Source organism: Chiloscyllium punctatum, chromosome 9, assembly GCF_047496795.1.
Source record: "Chiloscyllium punctatum isolate Juve2018m chromosome 9, sChiPun1.3, whole genome shotgun sequence".
Taxonomy (NCBI): domain Eukaryota; kingdom Metazoa; phylum Chordata; class Chondrichthyes; order Orectolobiformes; family Hemiscylliidae; genus Chiloscyllium; species Chiloscyllium punctatum.
Window position 1 is genome coordinate 116,784,117 of NC_092747.1, and position 16,542 is coordinate 116,800,658.

The following is a 16,542-nucleotide window of genomic DNA, read 5'->3' on the forward strand; positions in this document are numbered from 1 at the left end:
CAGTATTGGACTGGGTTGGACAAGGTCAAAAATCACATGACAGCCGGTTATAGTCCAATGGGTTTATTTGAAAACACTAGCTTTTGGAGCACTTGATGACGGAGCAGCACTCCAAAAGCTAGGGTTTTCAAACAAAACCATTGGACTTTAGCTTTGTGTTGTGTGATTTTTGACATTAATAGTATAGAAACAGCAAGACTCAGAAGGCAGCCAGAGTGTGGGAAAGAGAAAGACAGAGAGAAGAAAGAACCACAGAGAGTTTGAAAGGGCTTTCCCACTCCAAACATTGGAAACAGGCTCAGAGAGAAGCTAAACAAATAGAATTTGCGAGAGAAAGCTCCCCTCAACCTCATCATCCTTCCAATCTTCACAGACCACAACAAAGCTTTGAAGACCTGACTACACAGAGTCTGTTCTGAAATGTGAAGATGGTGATTGGAGCCCTTCTTCATAACTTTCAAAAACGTATGAGGCAGTTACAGTGGTCATAAGAAATGTAGACTCTGAAGAAACAAAGACAGCTGACAAGGAGAGCTCAAAATGTCTATTCCAAGCCTCAGAGATATCTGCTAGTAATGAGCAAACATCACTGTATCTGAATTAATACTGAAGGCATGTCAACAGCTATTCTGGAGTCTTTGTAAGAACCACATGCAGAGCTACTCAAGTTCAAAAGATGAAAACAAATTGCTTTCATTAAGTGGGTCTGCTTTGTAAAATACAGCACACCTATGACGCATGACATGAGCTAATAGGACCGAAACAATCAAAAAATTGCCTGCATGTTAAACTGAGGATGTACTGAGAGGAGCAGAGTGTCCTCATAGCGAGAGGAAAACACACGTGCTGCTGACTTCACCCATAAATCTAACAGCTCAGGCCATCTCTGTCAAAACCAGTGGGATGATCAGAGCAGTCAGCTGGAGGGAAAAAAAGGGGACATATCTGAGAAGAGTACAAATGAGGATGTGAATAGTCCATCCTAATCCCAAACTCAAAAGAAAATCCCTCCAGAGGCCTGTGTGTTCCATTTGCGCCAAAGTGGGACATTTGCAGCTGGAAATGCTGAAGATTAAAAGGGCAACTAGTTGTGGCTTTTCTGACTGTGAGACTCTCTACGTACATTTTCAGAAATAATGTATGCACTGATCGTAAGATTGCTTAGATTCCGGAATAGTCCCAGAGGATTGGAAACCTGTCAATGTAGCATATTTATTTAAAACAAAAGTAACTATAGGCCACTTAGCTTAACAGCAGTCCTTGGGAAAATGTTAGTGCTAATTATACAGGAAATAATAGCAGAATATTTTGAAATATATGTTCAAGCAGAATCAGCATGGCTTCATTGAGGGAAAATCACGCTTGATAAATTAACTAGAATTCTTTGAGGAGGCAACTGTATAGATATCGTGGAAGCACTGGTTGATATTTGAATTGTTAGAAACTTTTTCATTCGGGACCACATGTTGGGCTACTTACATTGGACACAGAACATTAACAGTGCAGAGGAACAGGCCCTTCGGCCTATCATGTCTGTGCTGACCATGATGCCCTAAACTAATCATACCTGCCTGAACATGGTCCCTATCCCTCCATTCCCTGCTTGTTCATGTCTCTACCCGAATGCCTCTTAAATTGTATAAGCTATTATATCTGCTTCTACTACCTCTCCTGGCAATGTCATTCCAGCCACCTAACAAACTCTCTGTTTAAAACACATCCTATGTGAAGGTAGTACCAATATGGAGCACAGCCTCTCTCCACTCAGAGACATTCTTGGCGCTGGCACCAGAGAGGCAACACATCAACCTGGAGTCTCGCTCGAGGCCACAGAAATGTTGAATATAGCTAGCCTGAACTTTGACCCTTTCTGTCCTCCAACAGAACCAATCGTGGTGCCACTGATCTGGCTGTCATTGTTGTTCTCACCTGAGAGACCATTCCCCCAGAAGTATCCAAAATGCTGTACCTGTCTGAGAGGGGTTTGCCACTGGGGACTCCTGCTCACCATGCTTGTCCCTCCTGGTGGTCACCCCATCTATCTGGCTGAATCTCTGGTGTGAACACACCCCTCAAACTCCTATAGAACATAGAACATAGAACATAGAAACATAGAAAAATACAGTGCAGTACAGGCCCTTTGGCCCTCCATGTTGCGCCAATCCAAGCCCACCTAACCTACACTAACCCACTATCCTCCATATGCCTATCCAATGCCCATTTAAATGCTCATAAAGAGGGAGAGTCGACCACTGCTACTGGCAGGGCATTCCATGAACTCACGACTCGCTGAGTAAAGAATCTACCTCTAACATCTGTCCTATACCTACCATCCCTTAATTTAAAGCTATGCCCCCTCATAATAGTGACTCCATATGTGGAAAAAGGTTCTCATGGTCAACCTTATCTAAACCCCTAATCATCTTGTACACCTCTATCAAGTCACCCCTAAACCTTCTTTTCTCCAATAAAAACAGCCCCAAGTGCCTCAGCCTTTCCTCATACGATCTTCCTACCATACCAGGCAACATCCTGGTAAACCTCCTCTGTACCCGTTCCAGTGCCTCCACATCCTTCCTATGGTATGGTGACCAAAACTGCACACAATACTCCAGATGCGGCTGCACCAGAGTCTTATACAACTGCAACATGACCTCAGGACTCCGGAACTCAATTCCTCTACCAATAAAAGCCAGTACGCCATATGCCTTCTTCACAGCACTATTTACCTGGGTGGCAAAACATTCTGTAAAACATTCTGCCTCCTATATGCTCCTTTAACCGATCCATGCAGTCTGAGAGGACTATGCCTGAAACTCCAATTGTTCTGCTCCTCGGATGCTGCCTGACCTGCTCTGCTTTTCCAGCACCACACTCTCGAATCTGATGCTCAACAAAGCCTGTTCTTTGACCCCAACAGCAGCACGTCAACCTCACTGCTGAAGTTCAGCTATTTCTAAACCACAACCAAATTTTCCAAGAATCTGCCTTTCTCCCTCTCTTGCTCCTTTTTTTATTTCAAAAATATAGGTTATTCATAACAATATCTTTTTATGCATACATAATCATTAAAGCAGCAGCATTCAAAAAACTATCACTGGAGTTTGACTCTATCCAACAACCAAACCAAAGGCATTTCTTATTTTTATAAGACTTTATTTATACATTTTTGAGGCATCTGGATGGTCCAATAATTGCACTTTGCAATTAACTTTGGCGGGAAGGCCTCAGACAGTGGTCTTTCTCCAATGCGCCTTGGCTGCACCTGCCCGAAGTTTTAGGGCGTCCCTCAGCACATAGTCGTGGACTGTGGAATGTGTCAGTCTGCAACACTTAGTCAGGGTCAACTGCTTGCTCTGGAAGATACACAACTTTCGGTCAGACCAAAGAGCTTCTTTCACCGAGTTAATGGTCCTCCAGGTGCAGTCAATGTTTATCTCAGTGTGCGACCTGGGGAACAGACTGTAGAGCAGAGTTCTGTGTCCCGCAGCTGCTTGGGATGATCCTCAACAAAGAACATGCATTCTCTGCAGACTTCCTTTGCAAAGGCACATTCCTGCAGGAGATGTGTGACAGTCTCTTCCCTTTACAGCCACTTCGAGTTCAGCGTGCGGTGGAACAGACAGACCAGGATCATGTGGAGGATCGTACCGATAGTACCCTTCTAGCCACCAGACATGTGATGTCTTGGTACTTATTGGAAAGTTCTGGTGATGAAGCATTCTGCCAAATGACTTTGACAGTCTGCTCGGGGAATCACGTGACAGAAACCAGCCTCTCCTTTTCCCACAGGGTCTTCATGATGCTACGTGCTGACCACTTCCTGATGGATTTGTGGTCAAACGTGTTTTCTCTTGAAAGGTTTTCCTTGAAGGACAGCTAATGCAGAACAGTCCAACTACTCAGAGCGTTCTGCAGCAATGAGGCCTATCCCATTCTTTGCAACACCAGGGACAGGTAGAACCTCAGTACGTAGTGAGGCTTGGTATTTGCTTACTGAAGGTCTGTGCACAACTTGATGCAGCTGCACACAAAGGGTGGCCATCAGACTCTTTCCTCCATGATCCCTGAGCAGACTTCTTCCATAATCCTCCTCAGTCACTTCCCATCATCGCCCTCTGTGGTTTGCTCTTCTTTCTATTGAGCATCGGATCCTGTGCAATCCTATTCTTAGTTCCAGCGACAAAGCCAACTTCTCACAAAATCCTCCTTAACTGCTTCTCACCACTGCCATCTTATAAAAGTAAGAGCGCATAGTGCTGGACATAGTATATTAAAATGGATCGAGGACTCGCTAGCCAATATAAATCAGAGAGTTGGGATAAGGGGGACAAGATGACAACATCTAGCTGGTGGAGAAGCTGGAGTCAGTGTCTGTACATCAGCAAGGTTTGTGGGTGACAGGATATAGATGAGAAAGCAAATGGTGAGGAAGACACAAAGTCTGCAGGAGGATACAAACAGGTTCAGGCAAGTGGACAAAACTTGGCAGATGGAATATAATAGGAGGAAACGTGAAGTTATGCACTTTGGCAGAAAGAATTAAGGTGCTGAATATTATTTAAGATCTGGCAACATCTGTGGGAAGAAGGCAGAGTTAATATTTCAAATTCAATGACCCTTCATCAAACCCAAATGTTAACTGCTTTCTTCCCACAGATGATGCCAGACCCATTGAGTTCTCGAGCATTTTGTGTTTTTGATTCAGATTTCCAGCCTCTGCAGTGTTTTGCTTCACTCCCAGAATGGAGTGATTGTCATAGAAGGAGAGGTTGGGTATACTGGGCCTATACTTGTTAGAACAGAAGAAAATAAGAAGCAATCTTACTGAAACATACACAATTCTCAGGGGACCAAAAGGTAAGGTACAGAAAAGTGGTTTCCCCTTGAGTAGGAGAGTCTAAGTCCAGAGGGCATAATCTCAGAGTGGCAGGTCAACCATTTCAAAGGCAGAGATGAGGAAAAATCTCTTCTCTGAGAAGGGTTGTGAATCTGTGGAATTCTTCATTGCAGAGGGCTATTGAGGTTGTGCCATTAAGTATAGTTAAGGCTGAGGTAGATTTTTAATCAGTAAGAGAATCAAGTTTTCTGGGAAGAAGGCAGGAAAGTAGAGGTGAAGATGAGATCAGCCATGATCGCACTGGATGGCAAAGCAAGCTCACTATGCTGAATGGTTTATTTCTGTTCGCATGTCTTGTGGAGACCTGGTAGGAGTGGTTTATACTGACTGTGCCAGACATAGTCCAACAGGTTTAATTGGAAGCACACTAGCTTTCGGAGTGATGCTCCTTCATCAGGTGAAGAGGCCTCGCTCCAAAAGCTAGTGTGCTTCCAATTAAACCTGTTGGACTATAACCTGGTGTTGTGTGGTTTTTAACTTTGTATACCCAAATTATGCCAATCATGAGAGTGATACCTCAGTGAGTAGATTCACACAAGAAAGTCTGGCCGCATGCGCAAAGTGTGTGTGTGTGTGTGTCAGTCACAATCTCAAATGATAGGAATGATTTGATCATATCCTGCATACACTCCTGACTGTGATTCTGCTCCAAACACCGAGCCCATTGGTGGGAGTGGATGAGGACTTTCTGTCTATTCTCCCTCACTGAGTTCAACTGCAGCATATTCAGCGTCTCATCCCATAACTAGGAAATTATTTCAAATCTCCTGGTAGCAGGGATCAGCACTTAGTTGGGAAAAGATCCAGTTAATAATGAAGTTGCAGTACATCCAGAAGTCTTAGTTCAGCCATGGACCACAAGTTAAACACAAGGCTGGACAAAGTCAGAGGTCACATGGCACCAGGTTTGTGTCCAACAGGATTATTTGAAATCACAAGCTTTTGGAGCACTGTTCCTTCGTCAGGTGAAGTGATGTCTGTGTCGACATACACGATCTTCTTGGAGGTCCTCTCCACTTGACCCCGTAGTCATGATGTCAATGGTGGCAATGATGCATGACTTCAACTGATGAAGGAGCACTGCCTGAAAGTTTGTGATTTCAAACAAACCTGTAGGACTGCTACCTGGTGTCGTGTTATTTCTGACTTTGCCCACCCTAGTCCAACACTGGCATCACCCCATCAGGACAAAGAGATGAGTTAACCACACAAGCACCTGGCCCTGTTGAAAAGCCACAGTTAGATACAGCAGGGGTTGGAGAGCCACCTGAAAGGTGAAGTGTTTCAGTAAATAAACTGGTCGGTTTCGAACTGGCGTTCCTCAAATGCACAGGACATTGTAAGGATTTTATACCAATGTAACTCTGAACTCTCCTGCCTGGCCTCACCAGGTGACTGGCTGAGACCCAAGGTGAAGCAGATATAGTAGAATGGCCTTGTAATGGCCAGCCATCTCACCTCCAAGTGGACATTCCACACATTTCTAGGGGCGAAGATGAGACACTTGATACAACTATCAAATCAACTATGTCTTCCTCCTCAGTCTGCTCTGTGTCTTGTTTTTCAGCATCTGGCATCTCTGGACAGTAAGACAGAAATTCTTGTGCATCTGAAAGCATGAGTGCACAACGGGAGGTTTTCAGATAAAAGAAAGCATGACTAGAAAGGGGCTTATACAACATTACAGATTATGGAATGAGGCTGAACTGGGATTTGACAAGCTTCATTATGCAGGATCATCCATGATAGTTCCAGCATAGCCACTGCCTCATTGACAGCATTGTCACCTACGGTCTTTATCTGCCTATTGCTAGCTTGTTCCCAATAGTGTCTATTATGGCCCAATTAGTCCGTCAAAAGAGAGGCACAAGTGACAATAAGTGTGCTGCAATTTACTGGGGGGAGGAGCCTGCTGTTATGTATGAGGTAAAAAATGTAATAACACACCCACACTAAGTTTGTGAAGTTAGAACATATCAAAATGTGGATTGAGTGCGGGTTGAAATGAATTGTTGATAACCAAGTTAAGACTGTGGTGAGTACAGCAGTGGATGAGATCTGTCGTGCTGTTGGATTTGGTGTGCAAGGGTGTACTTACTGACATTGATCACTTGTGTAAGGTTGTTAAACTTCTGCACTGTTGCATTCAGGTCTTCAATGCCAGGTTGCTGACCTCACTGCCACAGCCATATACTTCCACTGGCTTCTGGTCTTTGTCTGGAAGGCCTTCATGATGTTAAAAGAAGACAATCTTCCTCTGTTGCTCCAGCAGCTGTACTTGCACCAAGAGCAGTGCATCTAGACTATGGAGAGATGTTCTCCTGTTTGGTCTTGTCATTTTAGGACACTCCAGAATTTCGTCAAATATGCTCCAAGCAATTTCAGCCATTGCTGCAACAAGAATGCATCTTTGAGAGCTCTAATCTTGCTTTCAGTTGTCCAACCTTACTCTTGGTGGTTGCGAACCTTGCATGAACTTGGGATCTTTGCCAAGGTATGCGGCTACTCAGCAGCTTATTCAGTACTGGTTTGCAAGACACATATGCTGAAAATAACCTGTCAGTAACACTAACCCCAACTTTCCATGTTGTTTGCATCACTTCAGTTGGAGATGTGGGTAATCATACAGTCTGATCCCTGGGCTCGATATCAGGAATGATCTAATTTAGCCCACTGCAAACTATATGTCAACTTAGCCAATGTTTCGCTATGTTAACACAAACCATTTGTCATAGAGTGATCAATTATACAATGTTATTTTTAAATGAAGCTGTAATACTTCTAGACTTATAATATTCAGCAAATTAATTTCAATTAAATTGGAGGAAAATAAGGGGAGAGGAAATATTGAGCAGTGTGATGAAACCTGGACATTTAGCAAAAAAACCTTGCTAGGCCTAAGTATCATTTATTTCTTTCAACACCAGCTAAAACAATGCACTCTTTCACAGAAAATCTATCAGCAGTGACCTTGGACAGTCTTCTGTTAGTTTCTTCTTACAGTATCAATAAACCACTGGAAATATCAAACCGCAACGAAGGTTTAAAAATGCAAAGACAAATTTTTACATTCATCATATTTTACCAAACAAAAAAACAGAAAATAAATAAATTGATCCATTACCTGCTACCCTGAATAACACTAGTTTAAAAATAAATGAGTATTAAATGGAGGATAGTTGTATGAAACAGTTTGAAGTGCATAAATGTTGAAGGATGATGTGGGTGATAGGTATATAACAAGATCATCAATTTTTAACTTATATTCTAACTGGAGCAACTCTTGGCATGACACTACCATACCAGAGCTATGTAATTTTTAACTCAACTCCTGCAATCATCTGCTCATAATCACTGAGTTTGAGAGTTCGGACCCATCAATTATGTTAGGACCCATCAATTATATTAGAATGACCATGGATGAAACTTCTCAGCAGTTTTATTCTTCTTTGCTATGAATAAATCATTAAATATGAACCAAATGTCTAAAGAAAATGGAGTAGCATGTTCTAGCATAGCAAAATATGCAAATATGGAAAATAATGAAGAAACCTTTCAGTGAAATCCGCACTGGAATTCCTTCTGAAGAAAATAAATTCCCTATTTCCTTTTCTCCACCTCCTCCATGCGTCACTGTCTTTCTATCAATATGTAAATTCTCTTCCTTTAATTCAAAGCCCTCTCCAAGCCTCATCTCACATGAATTGATCTCCTGTAACACACATTCCTGCATATTTATAAACCCCTTTAATCCAATGTTTCTCCTCCTCCAGCATCATTGCTGGATCTCATTCATCTTTCTGGAACCCACTGCATTTTCTCTGCCTTTCCGTCTTTATCATTGCTTTCAAAATGTTTTTGTCAACTGTATCTTTAAATTGCTATCCCCTCTGTTAATCCATTCTCTTGCTCCTTATTGCACCACACAGTGATAATTTTCTCTGAGTGAGAAACACAATATAATCACTGGATGAAGTCTGTGCAATTAATCATTATTTCTGGTGTGATAGGAGCAAAACCCTATTTTTAATAAGTTAAAAATCACAACACACCAAGTTATAGTCCAATAGGTTTATTTGGAAGAACTAGGTTTCGGAGCAACGCTCCTTCATCAGGTGGTTGTGGAATATGAGATCGTAAGACACGGAATTTATAGCAAAAGTTTACAGTGTGATGTAACTAAAATTATGTATTGAAAAGGACCTGGATAGTTTGTTAAGTCTCTCATCTTTTGGAATGAACATGTTGGTTTCAGTTCTTTCATATGTGAATCCCAGAAATTTTTAAAGTTACATTTTCAAGTAAACTATAACAATAGGTGCTATGTCAGCCCAGAAGGTGTAAGGTGTCCTCAATACATTATCTGGGCCGATATGGCACCTATTGTGAAAGTTCACTTGAGAATGTAACGTTAAAAAAGTGTTGGGACTTATGTATGAAAGAACGGAAACCAACATGTTCATTCTAAAAGATGAGAAACTTAACCAACTATCCAGGTCCTTTTCAATATATAATTTTAGTTACATCACGCTGTAAACTTTTGCTATAAATTCTGTGTCTTACGATCTTATACTCCACAACCACCTGATGAAGGAACAGCACTCCAAAAACTGGTGCTTCCAAATAAACCTGTTGGACTATAATCTGATGTGTGATTTATAACTTTGTACACCCCAGTCAACACCGGCACCTACAAATCATATTTGTGATAAGATTTAAATTAGATAGTTTTGTTTTAATTCATAAGTGGAATGTGGCTAGGCCATCCTAACGTGGGCTTGAGTTAGTAATGGTGAACCACCAGGGTGAATGTACTTACTTGTGGGTTCCAGGTAGTATAAAATGAACAATTATGAATTTAGAATTCATTTCTTCACAGAGAGTGGAGTAGGAATTTGAAACTATCGGACTCCTGAGTCGAGGGCAAAGGTAGAGTCATTGACTCATAGAGATGTACAGCATGGAAACAGACCCTTCAGTCCAACTCATCCATGTCAACCAGATATATGAAATTAATCTAGACCCATTTGAATGTTGCAAGACATCATTGCAATGCTTGGCTGAAGGTGCCATTAAGGAACTCAGGCAAAATCACAGACAATAGGAATCAGGGGAAATTTTCCACTGGTCGAAGTCACACATAACACAAAAGACTATGATGGATTACTGTCTACTCACTTGGATGGATGTGGCTTCAGTGACACTCAAGTATCTCAACATCACAGCCATGATAGTTCAGTGGTTAGGTAAAAACAATGACTGCAGATGCTGAAAATCAAATACTGGATTAGTGGTGCTGGAAGAGCACAGCAGTTCAGGCTGCTCGTTGGATGCTGCCTGAACTGCTGTGCTCTTCCAGCACCACTAATCCAGTTTAGTGGTTAGCACTGCTGCCTCACAGCATTAGGGACCTGGGTTCGATTCCACCCTCAGGCGATTGTCTGCCTGGAGTTTGCATATTCTCTCTGTGGGTTTCCTCCGGGTTCTCAAGTTTCCTCCCATAGTCTAAAAATGTGCTGGCTAGGTGGTTTAGCCATGGGAAATGCAGGGTTACAGGGGTAGGGAAGGAGTTTGGTCTGGGTGGGATGCTCTTTGGAAGGTTGATCTGGACTTGATGGGCTGAATAATCTGCTCCCATATTATCGACACTCTGTGACTCTACCACTAAGAACAAAGCATCCCACTTGATTGGCATCCCATCTAACATGTTCAATATTCACCCTTTCTACCATCAATGCAAAGTGGTAGCATTACATACCATCAGAAAAATGCAAGGGTCCTTAGGCAGCACCTTCCAAACCCATAAACCTTTATTATATAGAAAGACAAAGGTATCAGATACATGGAAACACCACCAGCAGCAAGTTTCCCTCCAAACCACTCATCATTCTGACTTGGACCTAAATTGCTATTCCTTTATTATCACGGGTATTACTGGACCTCCCTCCCTCATCACATCAAGTATGTACCTTAATCAAGTAGAATGCAATGGTTCAAGAAGGGAGCTCTTCAACACTTCTTAAGGGCAAGTCAGGATGGGCAATAAAAGCCATACCCACATCCTATAAATGAATCAAAGAAAGCAGGTATCTAGAGTCTGAACCAAATTAGACAGAATTTTATTTTTCACGATTATTTTAAAATTTGCAAGTTCCTTTGCCGCGGCTCGTCACCGCAAGAAATAACGCAAATTGGGATTCGTTGTGATTCGACATCTTTCTCGCTGCCTTTAAGCCAACTGTGCAGCAAAGGAAATCAAGTTTCCGACTACAATCATTTTCCTGTTTAATTGTGCCACTGTACAAGTCAAAAGCTTTCGGGGTACTGTAAAGATTTCTGCTCTGATGGTTAGCAACGAAAATGCCAGGAATGCTGTGGATATTCAACATATTGTGAATAAAATGGACATAAAAATTAAAATACAGGCTTTGATCAATCCTGAGAATGGTGTTGAAATTCTGGCAGCAACACTCAGACCTAAATGAACATGTAAATTCAAAGCAGGATCTACCCTGTTTGTCATTCAATGAGCTCATGGTTATCTGGATTCAATTGTAACATTCACACCCAATTACATTATAACCTTTCAGTCTCTTGTTTATCAGGCACTTATCCACCTTAAAAATATTTAAAGGTGCTGCTTTTATTGCCTTTTGAGAAAAGGGTGTTCCCACAGACTCTCAGTGCTCAGAGAAAATAATTTGCCTCATCTCTGTCTTAAATGGGTGGCTCTTTATTTTTAAACACAGTGACCCCAAGTTCTAGAATCTACCAAAAATGGAGCTGTCCTCTCCATATTCACTCTGTCAAGACTCTTCCGGATCTTGTATACTTCAATAAAATAAAATATGCACTCATTGCTCAACTGCATTGTGAATCCATCCCAGGAAAGAGGTTGTGGAAATAAAAGTGATGAATATACAAAGCAATGGCGAGAGACAGCTGACCTGTAAGCTTTCTTGACATACATCTACCAAACTTCTACCTCCTCATCACGAATTGAGTCGCTCCTCCAATTTTGCTGTTTTCAACGAATAAACTCTGTACATATTCAATGGGAAATGTTCCCCACCCACAGATTCGCCTCCCTGCTGTCTACAAGTCCATTACAGGAGCAGTCTTGGGAAAGAACAGCAGAGTTCCATGTGATGTTGGGAAAGTTGATTCAGATTGTAGATAGGTGTACGGGATGTGCAGTTCATCCATGTGGTTCTCCTGGTAAAGCAGCCAATTGCTTAATCATGAAAAAAATTTACATAAGTTAAAGACCAGACAGTTTTTAAAAAATGACTGGGTAAACTGTGTTACTGCTAAATCCAACAAATTTGCCTTTCATCTCTCCTTTAATCAGAGGAAGAGGCTTCCTTTATCCCAATGGAGAAAGATAGAAATAATTGAAGTGCCGACAGCACATAAAATCAATTACATTTTACACATGCCTTGCAAATTCCTTTTGATACATATTAAAACAAAATTCAAATTCTCTTTAATATGCTTCTGGGGAAAATTAATTAGAATTTTAAAAAATGACAAAATGGTCAAGGTCACTCGGACTTACAGATGCTGGAAATCTGAAATAATAGGAATGTTAGAAGTGCTCAGCGCCACTGTACCGCAAGAAATCAGGTGAGCCACTGGAATTTTCTACAACTCCTGATCCACAAACCCACAGGTGAGTTGGCGGGCTAGGGGTGTAAATTTGGATGACTTGGCAATGCTGTCATCTGCTCACCACTGCTGAGGTCTTATCCATTGCTGAGGTGCCATGGGCTGGCATTTCAAGTATGCACCAAATGAATTAGATATTAACAATTATGGTGTTGTCAATTGGATTTTAACACAACAGCATTATATATTTCCTTCTCCTTTATCTACAGAAAGAACATGTAAAAAGAATCCATTAAAGGCAAAAACATAGGCTTTGAATTCGCCAGAGCTATAAATGAACTTGACTGCAATTTTTCATCTTGTGAAAGGTTTGCTTTCCCAAGAGGCCAATATCAAAAAACAACTGATGAAGGAAGAAGAAGGATTACCAGACCCTTCCAAGCATACAAATCAACTAACAAATAAAACTTACATTTTTTGGATATTTCTTCAGATATACTTTATAATGTTAAGCCTTGCTTATACTTTTGAATGACATCCTCTTCAGGCTGGCAATGGAGGATATATCCTTGCTTTTAAGCTTTAAAATGTTTTATGTCTTTAGCATGCTAATTTACAATAGGAAATCTTACAGTTTTTTTACTGGTACAGAAGCATCATGAATGATTTCTTCATATGTTTCCTCTTGCATTTCTGGATCGCCGCAAAAAGTTGCAGATTGTTTCCATGTCTCCTTCCAATCTTCCTCCGCTTTCAGCAATATATCTTCAATACTTTCAGATGCTGCTACATCTAACAATGACAGACACACCAGTCATTCCAGGTGATTTCGTTCATCATATGAGCTCTCCACACATTACATTCCAATCAGCCCTATTAACAGAATTATTGAATCATTGCTGTATGATGGGAGTCGAGAGTGTGTTCCTGGGAAAGCACAGCATCCGAGGAGCAGGAGAATCAATGTTTCAGGCAAACGTTGATTCTCCTGCTCCTTGGATGGTGCCTGACCTGCTGTGCTTTCCCAGCAACACACTCTTGACTCTGATCCCCAGCATCTGCCGTCCTCACTTTCTCCTGTATGATGGGAGGCCTTTCAGCCTGTGCTGGATCTACAAACAAGAAATTCGCACAATGGCCCTTCTTCTAAAGGTGATTAACATCATTGCTTTTCAGATAATAATCAAATTTGCTCTAGAATGTCTCAGTTGACTACCACCTACTCTTGCTCAGCTTGTGCAGATAGATGTTAACCACTCACTGCATGAAAAGGATCTTTTTGCCTCATGTCATCATTGCTTCTTTTGATGATCTTCAGGAATGGAGAGTTGGTGGTCTAGCCACCAGTGATATTATCACTGGACAATTTTTCTAGAGACCCAGATAATGTTCTGGGGACTCAGGTTTGAATCTCTTCAGGGCAGATGTGGCATTTGAATTCAATCAAAACAAAACTGTGAAATTAAGTGTCTAATGGTGACCACGAATCCATTATTCTTTGTTGGAAAACCCATCTGATTCACTTAAGTCCTTAAGAGAATGAAACTGCCACTTTTACCTGGTCTGGTCTACATGTGACTTCAGACCTACATCCATGTGGTTGACTCTTAACTGCCCACTGAGCATTTAAAGGTGGGCAATAAATGCTGACCTAGCCAGTGACGCCCACATCCCATGAATAAATTTTAAACATGTCTCTGCATTCTTATTCTCAATCCTCCCAAGTCAGCATAGTGAGTGGCCAGATGGAAGTGGTTGTGTGTTTGGAAGGTGCTACTACAAAGTCTTTGGCAAGTTCCAGCAGTGCTTCTTGCAGATAGCACCATGAGCATCATGGTGGAGTAAATAAATGTTTGTAGATGTGGTGCCAATCAAGTGAGCTGATTTATCCTGGATGGTGTCAAGCATCTTGAGGGATGTTGCAAGTGTGCAGCATTCCATCACACTCCTGACTTGTGCCTTATAGATTCTGGGGAGCTAGGAGGTGAGTTACTTACTGCAGTATTCCTAACTTCTGAACTGCATTTGCAGCCATTGTATATACAGATTGAGTCCAGTTCATTTTTAGATTAGTGGTAACCCTAGGATGTTCTCAGTGGGAGATTCAGTAATGGTAACACTGTTGAATGTCAAGAGGCATTTGTTTATTTCTTACAGGAGATGCTCATTGCTTGGCATTTGTGTGGCATGGATGCTAAATGCCACTTTTCAGTCCAAGTGCCACAGAGCATTCATACCACACAAATGCTAGGCAATGAGCATCTCCAGTAAGAGGCAATCCAACTACTGCCTTTGCCATTCATTGCTGCTTTTACAGAAAATGAAGCGACATTGGAGAAACAGACAAGCAAAGCTTTACAGGAGATAAAGGATGAGTTCTGTTGTCACAATAACTGATAGAAAACCGTATTTGAATGGACTAGGAGCTCCTATGCTTGTGGGACCTACAGTTCTGCTTTACAGATCCAGGAGACAAAGTCAGGATGACAGCACAGAATCTGCGGGACTCGGTCCTGTTCTCAGCAGACATTTCTGGGAAACTGGTACAGTTTCTGTCTCCATGGTAAAATGTGAAAAGCTAGACTGTGACCATGTTCCAGAGACACAGGTCCAAATTGGTTGGAATCAGAACTGGACATCTATCATCAATCTATGGCTGTTGTTTATTCAGCTTCTCTCATAAGAAAACGTGAATGTGAGAAATCATCAAATTTTTCTTTTCTTTTGCTTCCAGACCATTAGCCCAAAGGGATTGAGTTTTACCCTTTTTCTGAACAAAGCTCATCTCTGCAGAGACTTGTCTTTTTGGGTTATAAGAGTGCTTCTGTGTGGTTTAAGGGGATATATCTTATCAAATCCGATCAAACATTAGGTGTTAACCACAGTTGCACATGTGGAGCAGCAGCCAGCACTGTCCTCTCTGAGAGTTCAGCGTTATTTTTTTTTGGGGGGGGAGTGGGTTGGTGTTACACTCAAGTCCAAATGCATGGTGTCAGGTCCAGCACAAGCCAAAGGAGGTGGTGGTCTGGATTGGTAACAGCAGCAATGCCAGTTGTGCTCACGCCTGGCTGGACTAATGAGGAGAGCAAAGCTGAATCCCATGGATGAACTCTGAGGCCCTTTCCAATTCTGGGTGAAGGGGTTTGTTGGGAGGGGGCATGGGTGGAGATGGTGGGTGAGGGTCCAGCAGGCCTGCAGGGAAGTGAGGATGAGGTCCATTGTACTGGAGTGGTGTGGGAGGTCAACTGTTTTTGAGGGAGTGAGGGGGTTAGGAGGAAACAGTCAGTCCTTAGATGAAGGTTTGGGCTGAGAGCTCTACCAGTGTTGACATTATCTGCATGTTGGACTTAGGCAACACCTTTCACCACCCTTGCAGTTATGTCAGCACAGCCAGACCCCACCACACCCACTCTCCAGAAACTCACCCAGCCTCTCCAGTCTCAGTGGATCCACTATGTCCCAACTCCTATAGTCTCTTCAGCAATCCTCCTTTTCCCCCAGTTCCCTCCATCTCACATCACCCCTGGACTCCTCAAGCCAAGTGTCCCTTATTCTTTGCCCACAGAGACAGACAACCTGGTGGTGGGCTTGGTTTCTGAAGTAGTGAAAGGACCATATTTGCTCTTCCTTAGCCCCTGACAAAGGAATAAGTCAGGTCCATTGCATCTGTTTTCACAAGATAGAATATCTAATTAAGAAGATGTAGAGTGAAGCATTGGGAGGAAAAGGGAAATAATAATGTATTGATATCCTCAAAATCATTAGGTCCAAAGGAATTATATACCAGGCTACTAAGGAATGCAAGAGAAGAAATAATGGATGCTCTGGCTATCACTTTCCAAACCTCTCTGGTTACAGACATGGTACTGGAGTTTTGGTAGAGTACTAAAGTTGGTTCATTAGTTTGCAAGTTTCAGCCAATCCTGCTGCTAACAAGTTATTGGAATGAATGCTGAGAGGTAGCGTAGATTGTCATTTACAGATTCACAAATTAATCAAGGACCATCAGCATGCATTTGTTAAAGGAAGCACTT

The 16,542-nt window shown here is 41.9% G+C and overlaps 1 protein-coding gene across 6 annotated transcripts in view; it reads right to left on the reverse strand.

The window, feature by feature from the left end:
- The window catches only part of myo16 (myosin XVI), a 390,437-nt gene that overhangs the window by 222,660 nt on the left and 151,235 nt on the right, over positions 1-16,542 (reverse strand). For all 6 annotated transcript variants that reach the window (XM_072578153.1, XM_072578149.1, XM_072578148.1 and 3 more), the window contains one exon: positions 13,141-13,300. In XM_072578153.1, coding sequence (XP_072434254.1) covers positions 13,141-13,300 — 160 coding nt within the window. The remainder of the gene's footprint in view (positions 1-13,140; positions 13,301-16,542) is intronic.